Source organism: Odocoileus virginianus, chromosome 23 (assembly GCF_023699985.2).
Source record: "Odocoileus virginianus isolate 20LAN1187 ecotype Illinois chromosome 23, Ovbor_1.2, whole genome shotgun sequence".
Taxonomy (NCBI): domain Eukaryota; kingdom Metazoa; phylum Chordata; class Mammalia; order Artiodactyla; family Cervidae; genus Odocoileus; species Odocoileus virginianus.
Window position 1 is genome coordinate 33,387,120 of NC_069696.1, and position 15,926 is coordinate 33,403,045.

The window sequence follows — 15,926 nt, forward strand, 5'->3', positions numbered from 1 at the left end:
CTAGAACCTTATTGGTTTTGGAGAAAGAAATGGCAACCCACTTCAGTATTCTTGCCTGGAGAATTCCATGAACAGAGGAGCCTGGCTGGCTACAGTCCATGGGGTCACAAAGAGTCGGACACAACTGGGCGACTCTCACTCACTCACCTATTGGTTTGGTGATACAAGGCATTTGAGAGCGAAAGTATTCTGTAATTGATTAAATTTTCATCCTTTAATGAGCCTGTGACCTTCACAAGTGTTTGTCGGCTTTTCCCCCTCTTATATGTGAGTCAAGAAGGGTTGAGGGAGCTGGAATCTTGGCAAGGCCCTTTGCCCAGGCTTAAGGTTTTATAAGGTTTTGATAAAGTCTTTTCACCTAAAGCATAGACTTTTGTTATGGAGAATGAAGGGAACGGCTACCCACTCCAGTATTCTTGCCTGGAGAATTCCATGGACAGAGGAGACTGTCCATGGGGTCGCAAAGAGTCAAACACAACTCAGCGACTTTCATTTCACTTCATGCTCTCAGAATAATTCACAGTGGTTACTTTTTCTACTCCAACAGAACATGAGGGGAAATTTCTTGGCTTTTCATACTGAGATTCTGATGCCGTTTCTGTGGGGAGAACCCATTAAACTGTGTGGTACCCCCTAAACCATCAGCTGGCAGAGTTCTCACTCTCATACTCATCCTCACTTAGCCTCAAGCAGTTCCTCAAATTTACCATCTAAGTGCCTACCAGTTTATATATATCTGGTAGCTTCTGCTCTTGATAAGATGATCTTGGTTGTGACTCTGGATTTGCCTAGTTGTAAATTGATCATGATGGTGGGGATGGGATGGTTTGCTTTATCTTGGTTCTCTTATAGATCTAAGCATGTCATTGATCTTTAGTTTGTTTCAGCTTTTTTCTTGTTCAAGGATCACGTTGATCTTCCAGGCTCTTTACGCATCAAAGCTGAAACCAAACATGTGAATATACAATTTCATTATCTATTTTAGCAAGTGTCTTATCCATTATACTTTTTCTTAGATTTAAGCTTCTACTGAAGCTTATTCCTACAAATAAGACTAATAAAAGCATAGTTGACTCTAGTTGAAATAGAGATGGGGATGTCTGGTGCTCTGTTGGGCAGAATTTGAACACCACCAGTCCTTAATATAAACTAATCAAGACCAGGTCTGAACCCTTCTGAATATTTTACTGATTTTTGTCAATCATTCTGTCTTTAATTGATGTTAGAAGTTAATGGTGTGTTTTTTATAATATGCTGATTCATTACCATTCACAGTGTTGACTGTGTATCCTCATATACTTCATAGATACATAGTTTATTTGGGGGGAAATAATGGAATATGTTTTATTTTAAAATATGTATTGTATAAAACTGTAGAAAATAAAATATTCTGCTTAAAAAATTTCCCCCTGTTATCTGGAGAATATGTTTTTCTTTCATACAGAAGAGAAAGAGGCACTGTCTTTTTATTTTCTATATTCTTTCTCTCTGTGTGATCTTTTTAAAAAATATGTCAAAGGTATTTGATGTGATTGTTTCATTTCCCATCTAAAAGATACTAAATATGTGATAATCTTTCCCAAGGTGTTATCATCAGATCTACATTTCATAATAATTATAAAGTTTGTATGAGAAAATTGCCAGACCTTTTTTAAGTCTTCCAACTTCAGAGTCTTAAAACTTTCAGCTAAATTTTGAGGAGTGGGGCTGGGAGTCTGATATATAATTCTTTTTATTGACTTTCCAATTTCTGTCATGTTATATATGCTTCTGACCTGTTTTTCAACTGAACTAGTAATTTAGTCCATTACTGGTCTGTGTAAATCTTAGCCACAGCTATTTCCCAAGGTGGTTTGGGGTCTAACGAGTGGTTGGTGTTGATGTCCAGCAGGAAATCTTGCAAACCAGATGATTGGTGTGGTTTAAACCGTAACCTTGTTAAAGCATTGGTCAGGTTGCACTTAGAGCTATTTAATTAGTTTGCCAATAATATTTGTGTACAATTTTTAGGTGACCACTATTTTTTTTTCCTTTCATCATAGGAAAAACTCAGTTGCTTGTTGTTATCAGAGTCAGATATTAATCCAGTACATTTTTTCCCATTAGTTTATCTTTAGGCAGGCATTATAATAACTGATAGATCTTCCTTTGAATACTAGTATCTATAATGGTATTGTCAACTTGAATTGAAAGCTTTTAATATATCAAGCACTGTACTATAAAGGTTTTTTAAAAGTATAAGAACGTTCTCTGCCTTTGAGAAAGTAGTAGCCTTATTATGAGAGACAGCTGTAAAATAAATTACAGTAAAATAAACAATGCATTAATTATAGAAACAAAATGCTCTAAGATTGTAGATAAGAGAGTTAAGGAATTCTGTCTGAGTCGTCAAGAAAGAATTTAAAAGAGGTAACATTTTAATAGGGAAAAGATTTGTTTTTGACTGGAATAGGAAAGTCAAGCTATCTCAAAGGGACAAAACTAGTATGAGTTAAAAATTAATTTAAAATGTATGTATACTTTTTTCTTCAAATTTATTGAAATATAATTCACATCAATAAAATATGTACCCTTTTAGATGTACTATTCTTTGGCTCTTGACAGACATGAACATTTTTACAACTAGCACTTAAAACAAGAATAAAATAAAACATTTCCATTACCCTTCCAGAATTCTTTCATGTTCATTTATAGTCGGTATACATGTATTTGTAGTAGAATTTTTGTGGGGAAAGTCAACTTATACATTATTTCTTTCATGGATTGTCCTTATAGTGTTATATAAAAAAAAAATGGCCTTACCCAAGGCCATCTAGGTTTTTTCCTAAGTTATCATCTAGGAGTTTTGTAAATTCTGTGCTTTAAATTTAGGTCTATGATCCACTTTGAGTTAATTTTTGTGAAGAGAGTGAGATCTGTGTCTAGATCATATTTTTGCATGCGGATGTCCAATCATTCTAGCAACACTTGTAAAGACTGTAACACTGTGTTGATTTTTCACCTCTGTCAAAGATCAGTTGACTGCATTCATAGGGGTCTATTTCTGAACTGTTATGTTCCATTTATCTCTTTGTCGATTTTTTGCCATTACCACACTATCTTGATTATGGTGGCTTCATAGTACATCTTGAAGTCAGAGAGTATGAGCCCTCCAACTTTGTTCTTCTTTAATACTGTATTGGTCATTCTGTTTTTTTTTTTCTTTTTTTCCATATCTTTAAAATCTCTTTGTCCATATCCACAAAATACCTTGCTGGGATGTTGACTGAGATTACATTGTGTTTATATATCAAGTTGGGAAGAACTGACATATTGACAGCATTCAGTCTTCCTTTCATGAACACGGAAAATATATTTTGATTTGTTTAATTGTTCTTTGATATCTTTCATCAGAATTTTTAGTCTTTCTCATATAGCTCTTATACAGATCATGGTGGATTTATACCTAACTTTTTCATTTTGTGGGTGATAATGTAAAATGTATTGTGACTTTGCCTTTTCATACTGTTCATGGGGTTCTCAGAACAAGAATACTGAAGTGGTTTGCCATTTTCTTCTCTGGTGGACTACATTTTGTCAGAACTCTCTACCATGACCTGTCCATTTTGGGTGGCCCTGTTGGTTTTCCAGTGGTCATGTACAGATGTGAGAGTTGGACCATAAATGAAGCTGAGCACCGAAGAATTGATGCTTTTGAACTGTGGTGTTGGAGAAGACTCTTGAGAGTCCCTTGGACAGCAAGGAGATCCAATCAGTCAATCCTAAAGGAAATCAGTCCTGAATATTCACTGGCAAGACTGATGCTGAAGCTGAAACTCCAATGCTTTGGCCACCTGATGCGATAAACTGACTCATTGGAAAAGACTCTGATGTTGGGAAAGATTGAAGGCAGGAGGAGAGGGGGATAACAGAGGATGAGATGGCTGGATGGCATCACTGACTTGATGGACATGAGTTTGAGCAAGCTCTGAAAGTTGGTGATGGACAGGGAAGCCTGGCATGCTGCAGGCAATGGGGTTGCAAAGAGTCAAACACAACTGAGCAACTGAACTGAACTGATTGTGACTTTGATTTCACAATTTTTTGCTGTATAGGAAAGGGATTGGCTTTTGTGTATTAATCTTATATACTACAGTGTTATTATAATTGTTTATCAGTTCCAGGAATTTTAGTTATTTCTTCCAGATTTTCTACGAAGATGATCATGCTCTCTGTGAAGAAAGACAGCCTAATATCTTCTCCCATTTTATCTCTGATTTTTACTGTGTTTCATTAGCTAAGACATCTAGTTCAGTGATGAAAAGCAGAGGTGAGAGGCATCATCCTTGCCTTCTTCCTCAGTTTTTGCTTTATCAATTCATATTACTCCTTCAGATCAGACACCTGTTTAAGTTGGAGGAATAACCTGATTGCTTCCATTCTTTATGCATATTAGAAATTATGTCTATTTGGTGAAATATATTTAGTATAATCTATCTTTAGTCTTGGGCTTCTCTGGTGGCTCAGATGGTAAGGAACCTGCCTGCAGTGCAGGAGACTTTGGTTCAATCCCTTTGTTGGGAAGATACCCTGGAGAAAGTGAATGGCTACCCACTTTAGTATTCTTGCCTGAAAAGTTCCATGGACAGAGGAACCTGGCCATCTATAGTCCATTGAGTTGCAAAGAATCAGACACGACTGAGGAACTTAACACACACACATCTTTGGTCTTATTTTATTCACTTTAAGAAGTTTATTGATATTATTGAGTTTGTGGTAAAACTGTTTTAAGTAGATCTCATAGTTCATCTTATTTATGTTTCTTTTCAAATAATATTTAATGTGTTAGCCCATGAAGAGATGAAGCAGCTGTAACTCATGTCATATTGAGACATTTTTTGGATTTATTTAGTGTCCATCGAATCATGTTAATGTGAACATGCGCCCTTCAGGCTTCCCTTGTGGCTCAGCTGGTAAAGAGCCCTCCTGCAATGCGGGAGACCTGGGTTCGATCCTTGGGTTGGAAAGATCCTCTGGAGAAGGGAAAGGCTACCCATACCAGCATTCTGACCAGGAGAATTCCATGGACTGAATAGTCTGTGCCATCACAAAGTGTCAGACATGACCGATAGACTTTCACTTTCACTGGAACTCTTGATCTTTTTTCAATGTTTATACTTATTGCAATGTGAAAGAAGATACCTCTTGAATTTGCTGTACAGAATGTATATACATGTAAAATAATGTGAAGTTTGTGGACTTGTGATAAATTGATAACTGTATACCTGAGCGTGAGCTTCTCTGAGTCCTTAGTCAAAAGTTTGATGTTCAAAATCTACGTATGATTGTGATTAAATCTGTTTACAGTGTCTCCTATGAGTCACATTACAGGAAAGAGGATTTTTTTTTCTGTTCTTTTTTTGCAAAAATCATGTGAAAACCACATAACCTCTATATTTATATTTGAGTCTATATCAAAAATTTTTCTCTTGGAAAAATTTATTCCATAAGAGGGGAAAAGAATAACACACTTCTGAATGCCTTTTGTTTTAGGCTGAATTTCAAAGGGCTGTTCTTGGTATTGTTACACTAAGCACCTATTCTGTAAGATTAACGGGACTCTGTAGTTTGTATTTATTTCTTTAATTTGCTTTAAAAATGACTAAAATTTCAGTATAGTTTTAAGAAGCAATCAATAGGATATTTTAGATAATCAGAGTATAGTAAGCTCTTCAGTGTTTCTAAATGAGATTTACTGGTTTAGATTTCAATTAATTTTCATAATGCCTTTCAAAGTTTGTAAGGCTATGTCTTGCAAATTCTGTAAGAAAGGACCTCTTTGTTTCAAAACTGTAAATATTTGAAGAGTCATATGATTAAATATTTTCATTGATTCAATTCCGTCTCTGAGGTATGTAACAAGAGGTGTTCAGAACATCCTCACCTTGGAATGGTCTGCTAGTAAGGTACAAAGACTACTGATTATCCCTTATATCATCAAAATTCATGTGGTCTACTTCCGTGGTACTAAACTTTAATTTAGACAAGTAGGGAATTCTCTCTTGAGGCAGGCAACAGAAGTAATACAGGCAATCTCCAGATATGCTTTATATTGTATTTTAGATTTAATAGAGAGTCTGAAAGCTTTTTGGTCAAATTATCTCTCAATACTTTTTAATTTCTACCTTAATATGATTAAATAATGAAAATAATCTCTGGCCCAGAGAGGAAAGGTATTCCTACATTTGAAGAACCTGTCAGTGAAAAACCTCAAATCCAATGCACCTTGTACTTACTACACTCTCTTAGAAAAGTTGAAAAAAGAACTCCAATGATTTTTCTTCTTATACAGATAGTACTATGAATAGTAATAGTTGAAAAGGAGTAGTTAAAGTATAGTATCAGAAGTAAAAGTAGCATTTTTAAAGATGTTCAAATGCTTAGTTGTTAGAAAAATGCAAGTAAAGGCCACAATGAGATTGCTAAACTGACTATTAATTCAGTTAAGTTGCTCAGTCCAACTCAATGCAACCCCATTGGACTGTAGCATACCAGGCTTCCCTGTCCAGCACCAATTCCTGGAGCTTGCTCAAACTCATGTGCTTTGAGTCAGTGATGCCATCCATCTCATCCTCTGTCATCCCCTTCTGCTGCCTTCAATCTATCCCAGCATCAGGGTCTTTTCCAGTGAGTCAGTTCTTCCCATCAGGTGGCCAAAGTATTGGAGTTTCAGCTTCAGCATCAGTCCTTCCAATGAATATTCAGGACTGATTTCCTTTAGGATTGACTGGTTGGATCCCCTTGCAGTCCAAGGGCCTCTCAAGAGTCTTCTCCAACACCACAGTTCAATAGCATCAGTTCTTCACCGCTCAGCTTTGTGGTCCAACTCTCACATCCATACATGACTACTGGAAAAAAAATAGCTTCAACTAGATGGACCTTTGTCAGCAAAGCAGTGTCTCTGCTTTTTAATATGCTGTCTAGATTGGTCATCACTTTCCTTCCAAGAAGTAAGCATCTTTTAATTTCATGGCTGCAGTCACCATCTGCAGTGATTTCTGAGCGCCCCAAAATAAAGTTTGCTGCTGTTTCCACTCTTTTCCCATCTATTTGCCATGAAGTGATGGAACTGGATGCTGTGATCTTAGTTTTCTGAATATTGACTTTTAAGCCAACTTTTCACTCTCCTCTTTTACTTTCATCAAGAGGCTCTTTAGTTCTTCTTTGCTTTCTGCCATAAGGGTGGTGTCATCTGCATATCTGAGGTTATTGATATTTCTCCCTGGCAATCTTGATTCAGCTTGTGCTTCCTCCAGTCCAGTGTTTCTCATGTTGTACTCTGCATATAAGTTAAATAAGTAGAGTGACAATATACAGTCTTGACGTACTCCTTTCCTATTTGGAACCAGTCTATGGTTCCATGTCTAGTTCTGACTGTTGCTTCCTGACCTGCATATAGGTTTCCAAAGAAGCAGGTCAGGTGGTCTGGTATTCCCATCTCTTTCAGAATTTTCCACAATTTATTGTGATCCACACGGTAAAAGGCTTTGGCATAGTCAATAAAACAAAAATAGATATGTTTCTGGAACTCTCTTGCTTTTTCAATGATCCAGCGGATGTTGGCCATTTGATCACTGGTTCCTATGCCTTTTCTAAAACCAGCTTGAACATCTGGAAGTTCACAGTTCACCTATTGTTGAAGTCTGGTTTCGAGAATTTTGAGCATTACGTTACTAGCATGGGAGATGAATGCAGTTGTGCAGTAGTTTGAGCATTTTTTGGCCTTGCCTTTCTTTGGGATTGGAATGAAAACTGACCTTTTCCAGTCATGTGGCCACTGCTGAGTTTTCCAAATTTGCTGACATATTGAGTGCAGCACTTTCACAGCATCATCTATTAGGATTTGAAATAGCTCAACGGAATTCCATCACCTCCACTAGCTTTGTTCATAGTGATGCTTCCCAACGCCCACTTGACTTCACATTCCAGGATGTCTGGCTCTAGGTGAGTGATCACACCACTTTGATTATCTGGGTCGTGAAGATCTTTTTAGTACAGTCCTTCTGTGTATTCTTGCCACTTCTTAATATCTTCTGCTTCTGTTAGGTCCATACCATATCTGTCCTTTATTGAACCCATCTTTGCATGAAATGTTCCCTTGATATCTCTAATTTTCTTGAAGAGATCTCTAGTCTTTCCCATTCTGTTGTTTTCCTCTATTTCTTTGCATTGATCACTGAGGAAGGCTTTCTTATCTCTCCTTGCTATTCTTTGGAACTCTGCATTCAACTGGGAGCATTTTTCCTTTCCTCCTTTGCTTTCTGCTTCTCTTCTTTTCTCAGATGTTTGTGAGGCCTCCTCAGACAACCATTTTGCCTTTTTGCATTTCTTTTCCATGAGGATGGTCTTGATCCCTGTCTCCTGTACAATGTCACCAACCTCCGCCCATAGTTCATCAGGCACTCTGTCTATCAGATCTAGGCCCTTAAATCTATTTCTCACTTCCACTGTATAGTCATAAGGGATTTGATTTAGGTCATACCTGAATGGTCTAGTGGTTTTCCTTACTTTCTTCAATTTAATTCTGAATTTGGCAAAAAGGAGTTCATGACCTGAGCCAGTCAGCTCCTGGTCTTGTTTTTGCTGACTGTATAGAGCTTCTCCATCTTTGGCTGCAAAGAATATAATCAATCTGATTTCGGTGTTGACCATCTGGTGATGTCCATGTGTAGAGTCTTCTCTTGTGTTGTTGGAAGAGGGTGTTTTCCAAGACCAATGTGTTCTTTTGGCAAAACTCTATTAGCCTTTGCCCTGCTTCATTCCATACTCCAAGGCCAAATTTGACTGTTACTCCACGTGTTTCTTGACTTCCTACTTTTGCATTCCAGTCCCCTATAATGAAAAGGACATCTTTTTTGGGTGTTAGTTCTAAAAGGTCTTGTAGGTCTTCATAGAACCGTTCAACTTCAGCTTCTTTAGCATTACTAGTTGGGGCATAGGCTTGGATTACCGTGATATTGAATGGTTTGCCTTGGAAACGAACAGAGATCATTCTGTCGTTTTTGAGATTGCATCCAAGTACTGCATTTCAGACTCTTTTGTTGACCTGGATGGCTACTCCATTTCTTCTAAGGGATTCCTGCCCACTGTAGTACATATAATGGTCATCTGAGTTAAATTCACCCATTCCAATCCATCTTAGTTCGCTGATTCCTAAAATGTCGACTTTCACTCTTGCCATCTCCTGTTTGACCACTTCCAGTTTGCCTTGATTCATGAACCTAACATTCCAGGTTCCTATGCAATATTACTCTTTACAGCATCAGACCTTACTTCTATCACCAGTCACATCCACAACTGGGTATTGTTTTTCCTTTGGTTCCATCCCTTCATTCTTTCTGGAGTTATTTCTGCACTGATCTCCAGTATTACTTTGCTAGCGTGTGAAATAAGTACAGCTGTCCTATAGTTTGAACATTGTTTGGCATTTCCTTTCTTTGGGATTGGAGTGAAAACTGACCTTCTCCCATACTATTCAATATCTTTTTCAATCATCTTTCCTAATACAAGGGATATTTATTCAAAGAATCTTTTTAATATTATTCTGAAAAAAACAAAATCAAAAGCAGATTTTTCAAATCCTTTTAAAGCCAAATGGAAGTGAGGTCTTACCAGTTATAAGACTTACATCATGTAGATTTAGTAACTAGGTAATACTGACACTGCTTTTAGCTATTAAATGATTATTACTGCTGAAATTGAGTATATAGATATTATTATTGCTGAAGCTCTTCCTTCAAGACCTGAAATTTTCTTAGCCTCTCTGTGTCTTACATAACTCAGTCTGAAAATGAGGAAGACTGTCGTTCAGTTTAGCAGGTTCTTGTGTTTTTTATGGTACAGTTACATGTAAAACACTCATAACAGTGTCTGAAACTGTAAAGTGCTCAAAAATGTTAGCTATTGTTTTATATGTATGTGTATATGTATACACACACACACACACACACACACACATATGGTAGTTACTTTGTATTTTCTCCAGTAGGGCTATAATTTTAACTTATGGTGTATTTTATGTAGGGTGCTTCTTTCAAATGATTATCCTGGGTTTATTTTGGCCCAAAAAAGCTCAAAAATAATGTTTTATTATAGTGTACTTCAAAATTAAGAAATGAAGTTCACAAACGAATTTTCTAATCCTTGCATTGTCATTTTTAGCTACTATATCGTCAATTCTTGTTGGATCCTTGGAGAAATGTGGCTTCTTTGTTGTTTAGTCACTAAGTCTTGTCCAATTCTTTGTGACCCCCATGAACTGTAGCCCACCAGGCTTCCCTTTTCATGGAGTTTCTCAGGCAAGAGTACTGGAGAGGACTGCCATTTCCTTCTCCAGGGAATCTTCCCAACTCAGGGATTGGACCCGCATCTCCTGTGTTGGCAGGTGGATTCCTTATCACTGTGCCACAAGAGAAGCATCAGAGAAACGTGGCCTACTTATAGTTAATTACTTACTGATTTCCATTAGTCTGATTTATTAACTGTTCATTTTAAGGAGAAATCACTTTCAATATTATTGACGACTTTTAAAAATTTCTTCTGTAGTTTAATTCTGGTAATTTTTACTTGTTCCATTTTTGCTATGTTTACCCTCATCTCAAAGCCTAAATTGAATATTTTCAGTCTCAAGTGAGAATTATATTTACCATTTTTGTGTCTAATTATTTGCCTGGTTAAACATTTTATCATGTGTGTTTTGTAAAGAGTATTAGATGTTGTTTCATTTAGACTTTCAAAGAATATAACGTTTAAGTCTTAGTCTTTATATATCATATGCTAGGCCTACTGATTTATTAATCAAATGATTTCCACAAATTCATAGGATACCAACAATTTTTCATCATGGTGTCATGATTTATATCGCAGTTTAGATTTGTTTTTAAAGAAAAATCACATTTTTCTTGTAATTTTTCTTATTGTCTTGAAAAATTAAGATAAAAGCATTACAATTAAAGATAGGAATCATAGATTATCTTAACTATTTGGTCACTTACTCTCAACTTAGATTACCTGCCTAAGAGCTATTTTAAATCAGAACAACTTTGAATGACATAGATCTGTTTTAAAATACTGGGTATCAGAAATTGGTTCATATTTAAAGGAGGCTTTTATGTAAATAGCATTCTAAATCTGAGAAAATATCTTATTTGCCTTTAGTAACTGAGGAGAAATCTGTGTGAATGGGAATACATATGTTTTGCTTTCCCTGAGAGTGCTGTTCAGAACAAGTATCTGGCTTATCTATATTGAAGGTGTTGAGGTCATAGAGGTCAAATTTTCTCAACAAAACTTCATTCAAACTCCCAAGTTTGAATAATGATAATTTGATGATGACTCTGTGTGCTTTTTTACTACTATGGTTGAATAAAAATGAATACATGAACTCTGTATTCTTTAACATTAGCTATCACAATAATAGTCCTTTGACTACTTTCATAGATTTATTTATTTATTTTTGAATTTGTAGTAAAATCTTAGAATGGGACTAATGATCTTTTGACTTCTTTAATAGTACTTTACTAGAAACACAAATATTCTGTTAGGATGATTTTTCACCAGGCAGACATCAGTTATAATCTGATTGCTCTCACTGCAAGCTAATAATAATAATTTTAATGAGTGTATTTTCAAAGTTTAATTTTGGAAAAGGACATTTTATCATTTTCTGATTCACTTCATATTTGGAATATCTTTCAAATTAGATTTCACGTCATCTGCTATACTAAATTTGGGGATGAAAAGAGTATGTCTTGACTGATGAAAGATATGGGAATTCAGATTTTTTGGCTCCTAAGCCCTCATTTTAGCCAACTTTCTTATTTCCCCTGGTAACTACTTCAAATGAATTCCACCAGCTCTTCTCCATGTTGATAGGTTATCTATCTCAGAGCCATAATCTTAATGCTGTTAACTTTCCTTGTAGCATCAGAGGCTCCTTGAAATGCTTGACACAGAGAAGGAACTGTTAAAAGAAAAAATAAAGGAAGCTTTGGCTCAGCAATCTCAAGAACAGAAGGTAATATTTTAATTTTGCTTAGAGTGTGGAAAGAATGTTCTGTTGCAAATAATACTATAATGTCTAACTGTCTTATCATTTACAGGAAATATTGGAAAAATGTTTGGAGGAAGAAAGGCAAAAAAATAAAGAAGCATTAATATCTGCTGCAAAGGTATTTCTATCTGAAAAGTTTATTGTGAAGTTTAATTCCAATACTTTTTATTAGTTCAGTTGGTTTTATGTTTATCCCCACCTCAAAGCCTAAACTGAATGTTGTTGGTCTCATGTAAGAATTGTTTTTGTTATATTTATGCCTAAGTATTTACCTGGTATAGACCCATCAGTAATAAATTTCTTTGTAAGTAAGTGGAATTAATAAACTAAGTTCATTAATGGCATAGTCAGTCTTCTTTTAAAATATTTCATTCCAGAAAATTCAAGAATTTTTTTCCTCTTCTGCTGTTTTTATTCTTATTAAACATACATTACACAAGATAATGATATTGAAATGCTTTACATTTAGATTATCAATCATATGTTTAAAACAATATATCTACATAGGAGCACCAGTATCCACTTGGTATTTGATAGGTATTACACAAGTATTGAGTATACTGTTTATTTGTATGTACATATGTGTTTATAAAGGTGTATGATTTTAAAGCCAACTTTGAAATAAATCATCTGGGTAGTATATGCATAGATTTTAAATATATGTATGCTAATGTATACATACGTTGACCTGAAATACATCATCATATAATTGTCCGACTAAAGCACATTTTTTCAGTATTATGAGAGAATTTCAATTTGGGGTCTGCTAGCATGGCAGGCCACATACAGATTCCCATGTGGCAATAAGAACACTTTAATAGAGAGGAAAGTAAGTTGTAAGGGTTGCAGGAAATACAGGTTCATGGCTTGTCATTGGCTGAGTCCCTGGCAGGAAAGAAGAGGGGCCTTTCTTCTTCCTCTTGGGCTCTACTATAGTTGCAGGGTGTGACAGCTCCCCCTTAAAGGGGTCTCCTGACACTATTTAATTTCTGTTTCTGAATTGTTTTACATTTTCCCCTTTGATTAAGATCTTTCTCTGAAAACATCACGGATTAAGAATCAGGGTTTCTGGTTTCAGCAGTTTTTGTCCATCATTGTCCGAAAGAAAGTGGTGCAGGTCGGAGAACTATTGCAGTTGCATTCAAGTAAGAAGGAGGGGTAGGAGGGAGACATCTTAGGCAGTTTTTATCTAAAGTCCACATGTTATCAAGATTTGTAGACATCAGAGATCATCTGAAGTGTTGTATCACCATCATCAAAGATTTGGTGACAAACTTCTAACAAGCCTGGTCTAGGTATCTAGGGAAAGCCATCTTATCAGATGTCATCAACTTCATTTCCAGGAAGTGTTTACTTTCAGGTCACCAGATGATGTGCATGACTAGTAGGGGTTCCGTGCTTTCTTAAGCTGTGTACTGTGAATGCAGGAGTCTATTTCTTGGAGTTTGATAGTGCAGGGACTAGTTATCAGTGCATGATAGGGGCCTCTCCAGTGAGGTGAAAGAGCATTCTTCTGGAAGTATATCTTCCAGTAGGCAAATCTCCAGGTGCAAGGTATGATGCTTAAGGTCATCACCTCTCAAGGGTATGTTGTAAAAAGGTTTCCTCTACCAAGGCATAGTTGTTCTTCATGGAGACATGTTCTTCATGGTTGTTCTTAATGGAAACAACTAGGCCTTTGCAATATTGGAGTATCTCTCCTTTTGTTAGTTTTGGGTCCAAAGAGGAAGTAACCAGGTGCATTGGATGTCTTGTGACTGTCTTAGAGGGTGAGAGTTTAGTTGTGACATTTGGAATGATTTAATTGTGACATGCAAACTCTTGGGTACTGCATGCCATAACTGAAGATCCCGTATGCCACAAGATCAAAGGCCCCACATGCTGTAACTTAGACCAGGTACGGCAAAGTAAATGAATAAATATTTTTTAAGAGGGATGAGCTTTATATGAGTTCCAAAAGGGGTGGACCTGGGATTTAGAAAGAAATTTTGCTGACTGAATCTCAGTGTGCTATGAGTGTATTCAGCTAAGCCGGAGGGATTGAGGGTGGTGGTAAGCACAGTGAATGGCCTACTTTCCCTACCTTGCTTAGATTGAAGAAAGCAGTAAAACCTGAATTTTGCAATAAGGAGCTCATGGTCTAAGCCGCAGTCAGCTCCAGGTGTTGAGTTTGCTGACTATATAAAGCGTCTCCATCTTTGGCTGCAAAGAATATAATCAGTCTGATTTTGGCATTGATCATCTGGTGATGTCCATGTGTAGGGGTTTCCTTGGTGGCTCAAACAGTAAAGAATACATCTGCAATCAGGAGACCTGACTTTGATCCCTGGGTCAGGAAGATTCCCTGGAGAAAGGAATGGCTCCCTACTCCAGTATTCCTGCCTGGAGAACTCCATGGACAGAGGAGCCTGGTGGGTTAGAGTCCAAGAGGTTGCAAAGAGTTGTAGATGACTGAGGGACTGACACTTTGGTGTCCATGTGTTGTTTCTTGTGTTGTTGCAAAAGGCTGTTTGCTATGACCAGTGTGTTCTCTTGAAAAACTCTTAGTTAGCCTTTGCCCTGCTTCATTTTGTACTCTAAGGCCACATTTACCTGTTACTCCAAGTATCTCTTGAGTTCTTACTTTTATATTCCAGTCCCCTGTGATGAAACGGATTTCTTTTTTGGTGTTAGTTCTAGAATGTCTTGTAGATCCTCTTAAAACTGGTCAACTTCAGCTTCAGCATTAGTGGTCAGGGCATAGACTTGCATTACTATGATATTGAATGGTTCACCTTGGAAATGAACCAAGATCATTCTGTCATTTTTGAGATTGCACCCAAGTACTGCATTTTGGACTTTTTGTTGACTATGACAGCTACTCCATTTCTTCTAAAGGATTCTTACCCACAGTAGTAGATATAATGGTGCTCTGAATTAAATTCACCATTCTCATCCATTTTAGTTCACTGATTCCTAATATGTTGATGTTCACTCTTGCCATCTCCTGCTTGACCACATCTAATTTACCTTGATTCACAGACCTGACATTCCAGGTTCCTATGTGATATTCTTTTTTTTTTTTAACAGCTTCAGATTTGCTTTCACCACCAGGAACATCCACAGCTGAGTATCATTCCTCTTTTGGCCCAACCTCTTCATTCTTTCTGGAACTACTAATAAATGCCCTTCACTCTCCCCCAGTAGCATATTGGACACCTTCCAACCTGGGGGATTTATCTTCTGGTGTCATATCTTTTTGCCTTTTCATACTGTTCATGGGGTCCTCACAGCAAGAATATTGGAGTGGTTTGCCATTCTCTCCTCCAGTGGACCACAGTTTTTGAAAACTCTTCACTGTGACCCATCCATCTTTGGTGGTCGTGAACTTCATTGAGTTACACAAGCCCCTTCACCACGACAAGGCTGTGGTCAATTTGTTGGATGATATAGAAAGCAGATGAATTCCAGAAAAACATCTACTTCTTTTCACTGAACTACACTAAAGTCTTTGACTGTGTGGATCACACCAAACTAGAAAATTCTTAAAGAGACGAGAATAGCAGACTACTTTACCTGTCTCCTGAGAAACCTGTATGCAGGTCAAGAAGCAACAGACCTGGAGATGGTACAGCTGACTGGTTCATAATTGAAAAAGGAGAACACAAGGCTATATATTGTCATCTTGCTTATTTAACTTATATGCAGAGTACATCATGCAAAATGCCAGGGTAGATGAAGCACAAGCTGGATTCAAGATTGCTGGGAGAAATAGCAACAACCTCCAGTTATGCAGAAGATGCTACTCTAATGGGAGAAAGTGAGGAGGAACAAAAGAGCCTCTTGATGAGGGGGA

At 36.9% G+C, this 15,926-nt stretch overlaps 1 protein-coding gene across 5 annotated transcripts in view; it reads left to right on the forward strand.

Annotated features, from left to right (window-relative positions):
- CCDC91 (coiled-coil domain containing 91) overlaps nucleotides 1-15,926 on the forward strand; it is a 372,169-nt gene that overhangs the window by 251,194 nt on the left and 105,049 nt on the right. For all 5 annotated transcript variants that reach the window (XM_070453855.1, XM_070453856.1, XM_070453859.1 and 2 more), the window contains 2 exons: nucleotides 11,963-12,055; nucleotides 12,141-12,209. In XM_070453855.1, the coding sequence (XP_070309956.1) occupies nucleotides 11,963-12,055; nucleotides 12,141-12,209 (162 nt within the window). The remainder of the gene's footprint in view (nucleotides 1-11,962; nucleotides 12,056-12,140; nucleotides 12,210-15,926) is intronic.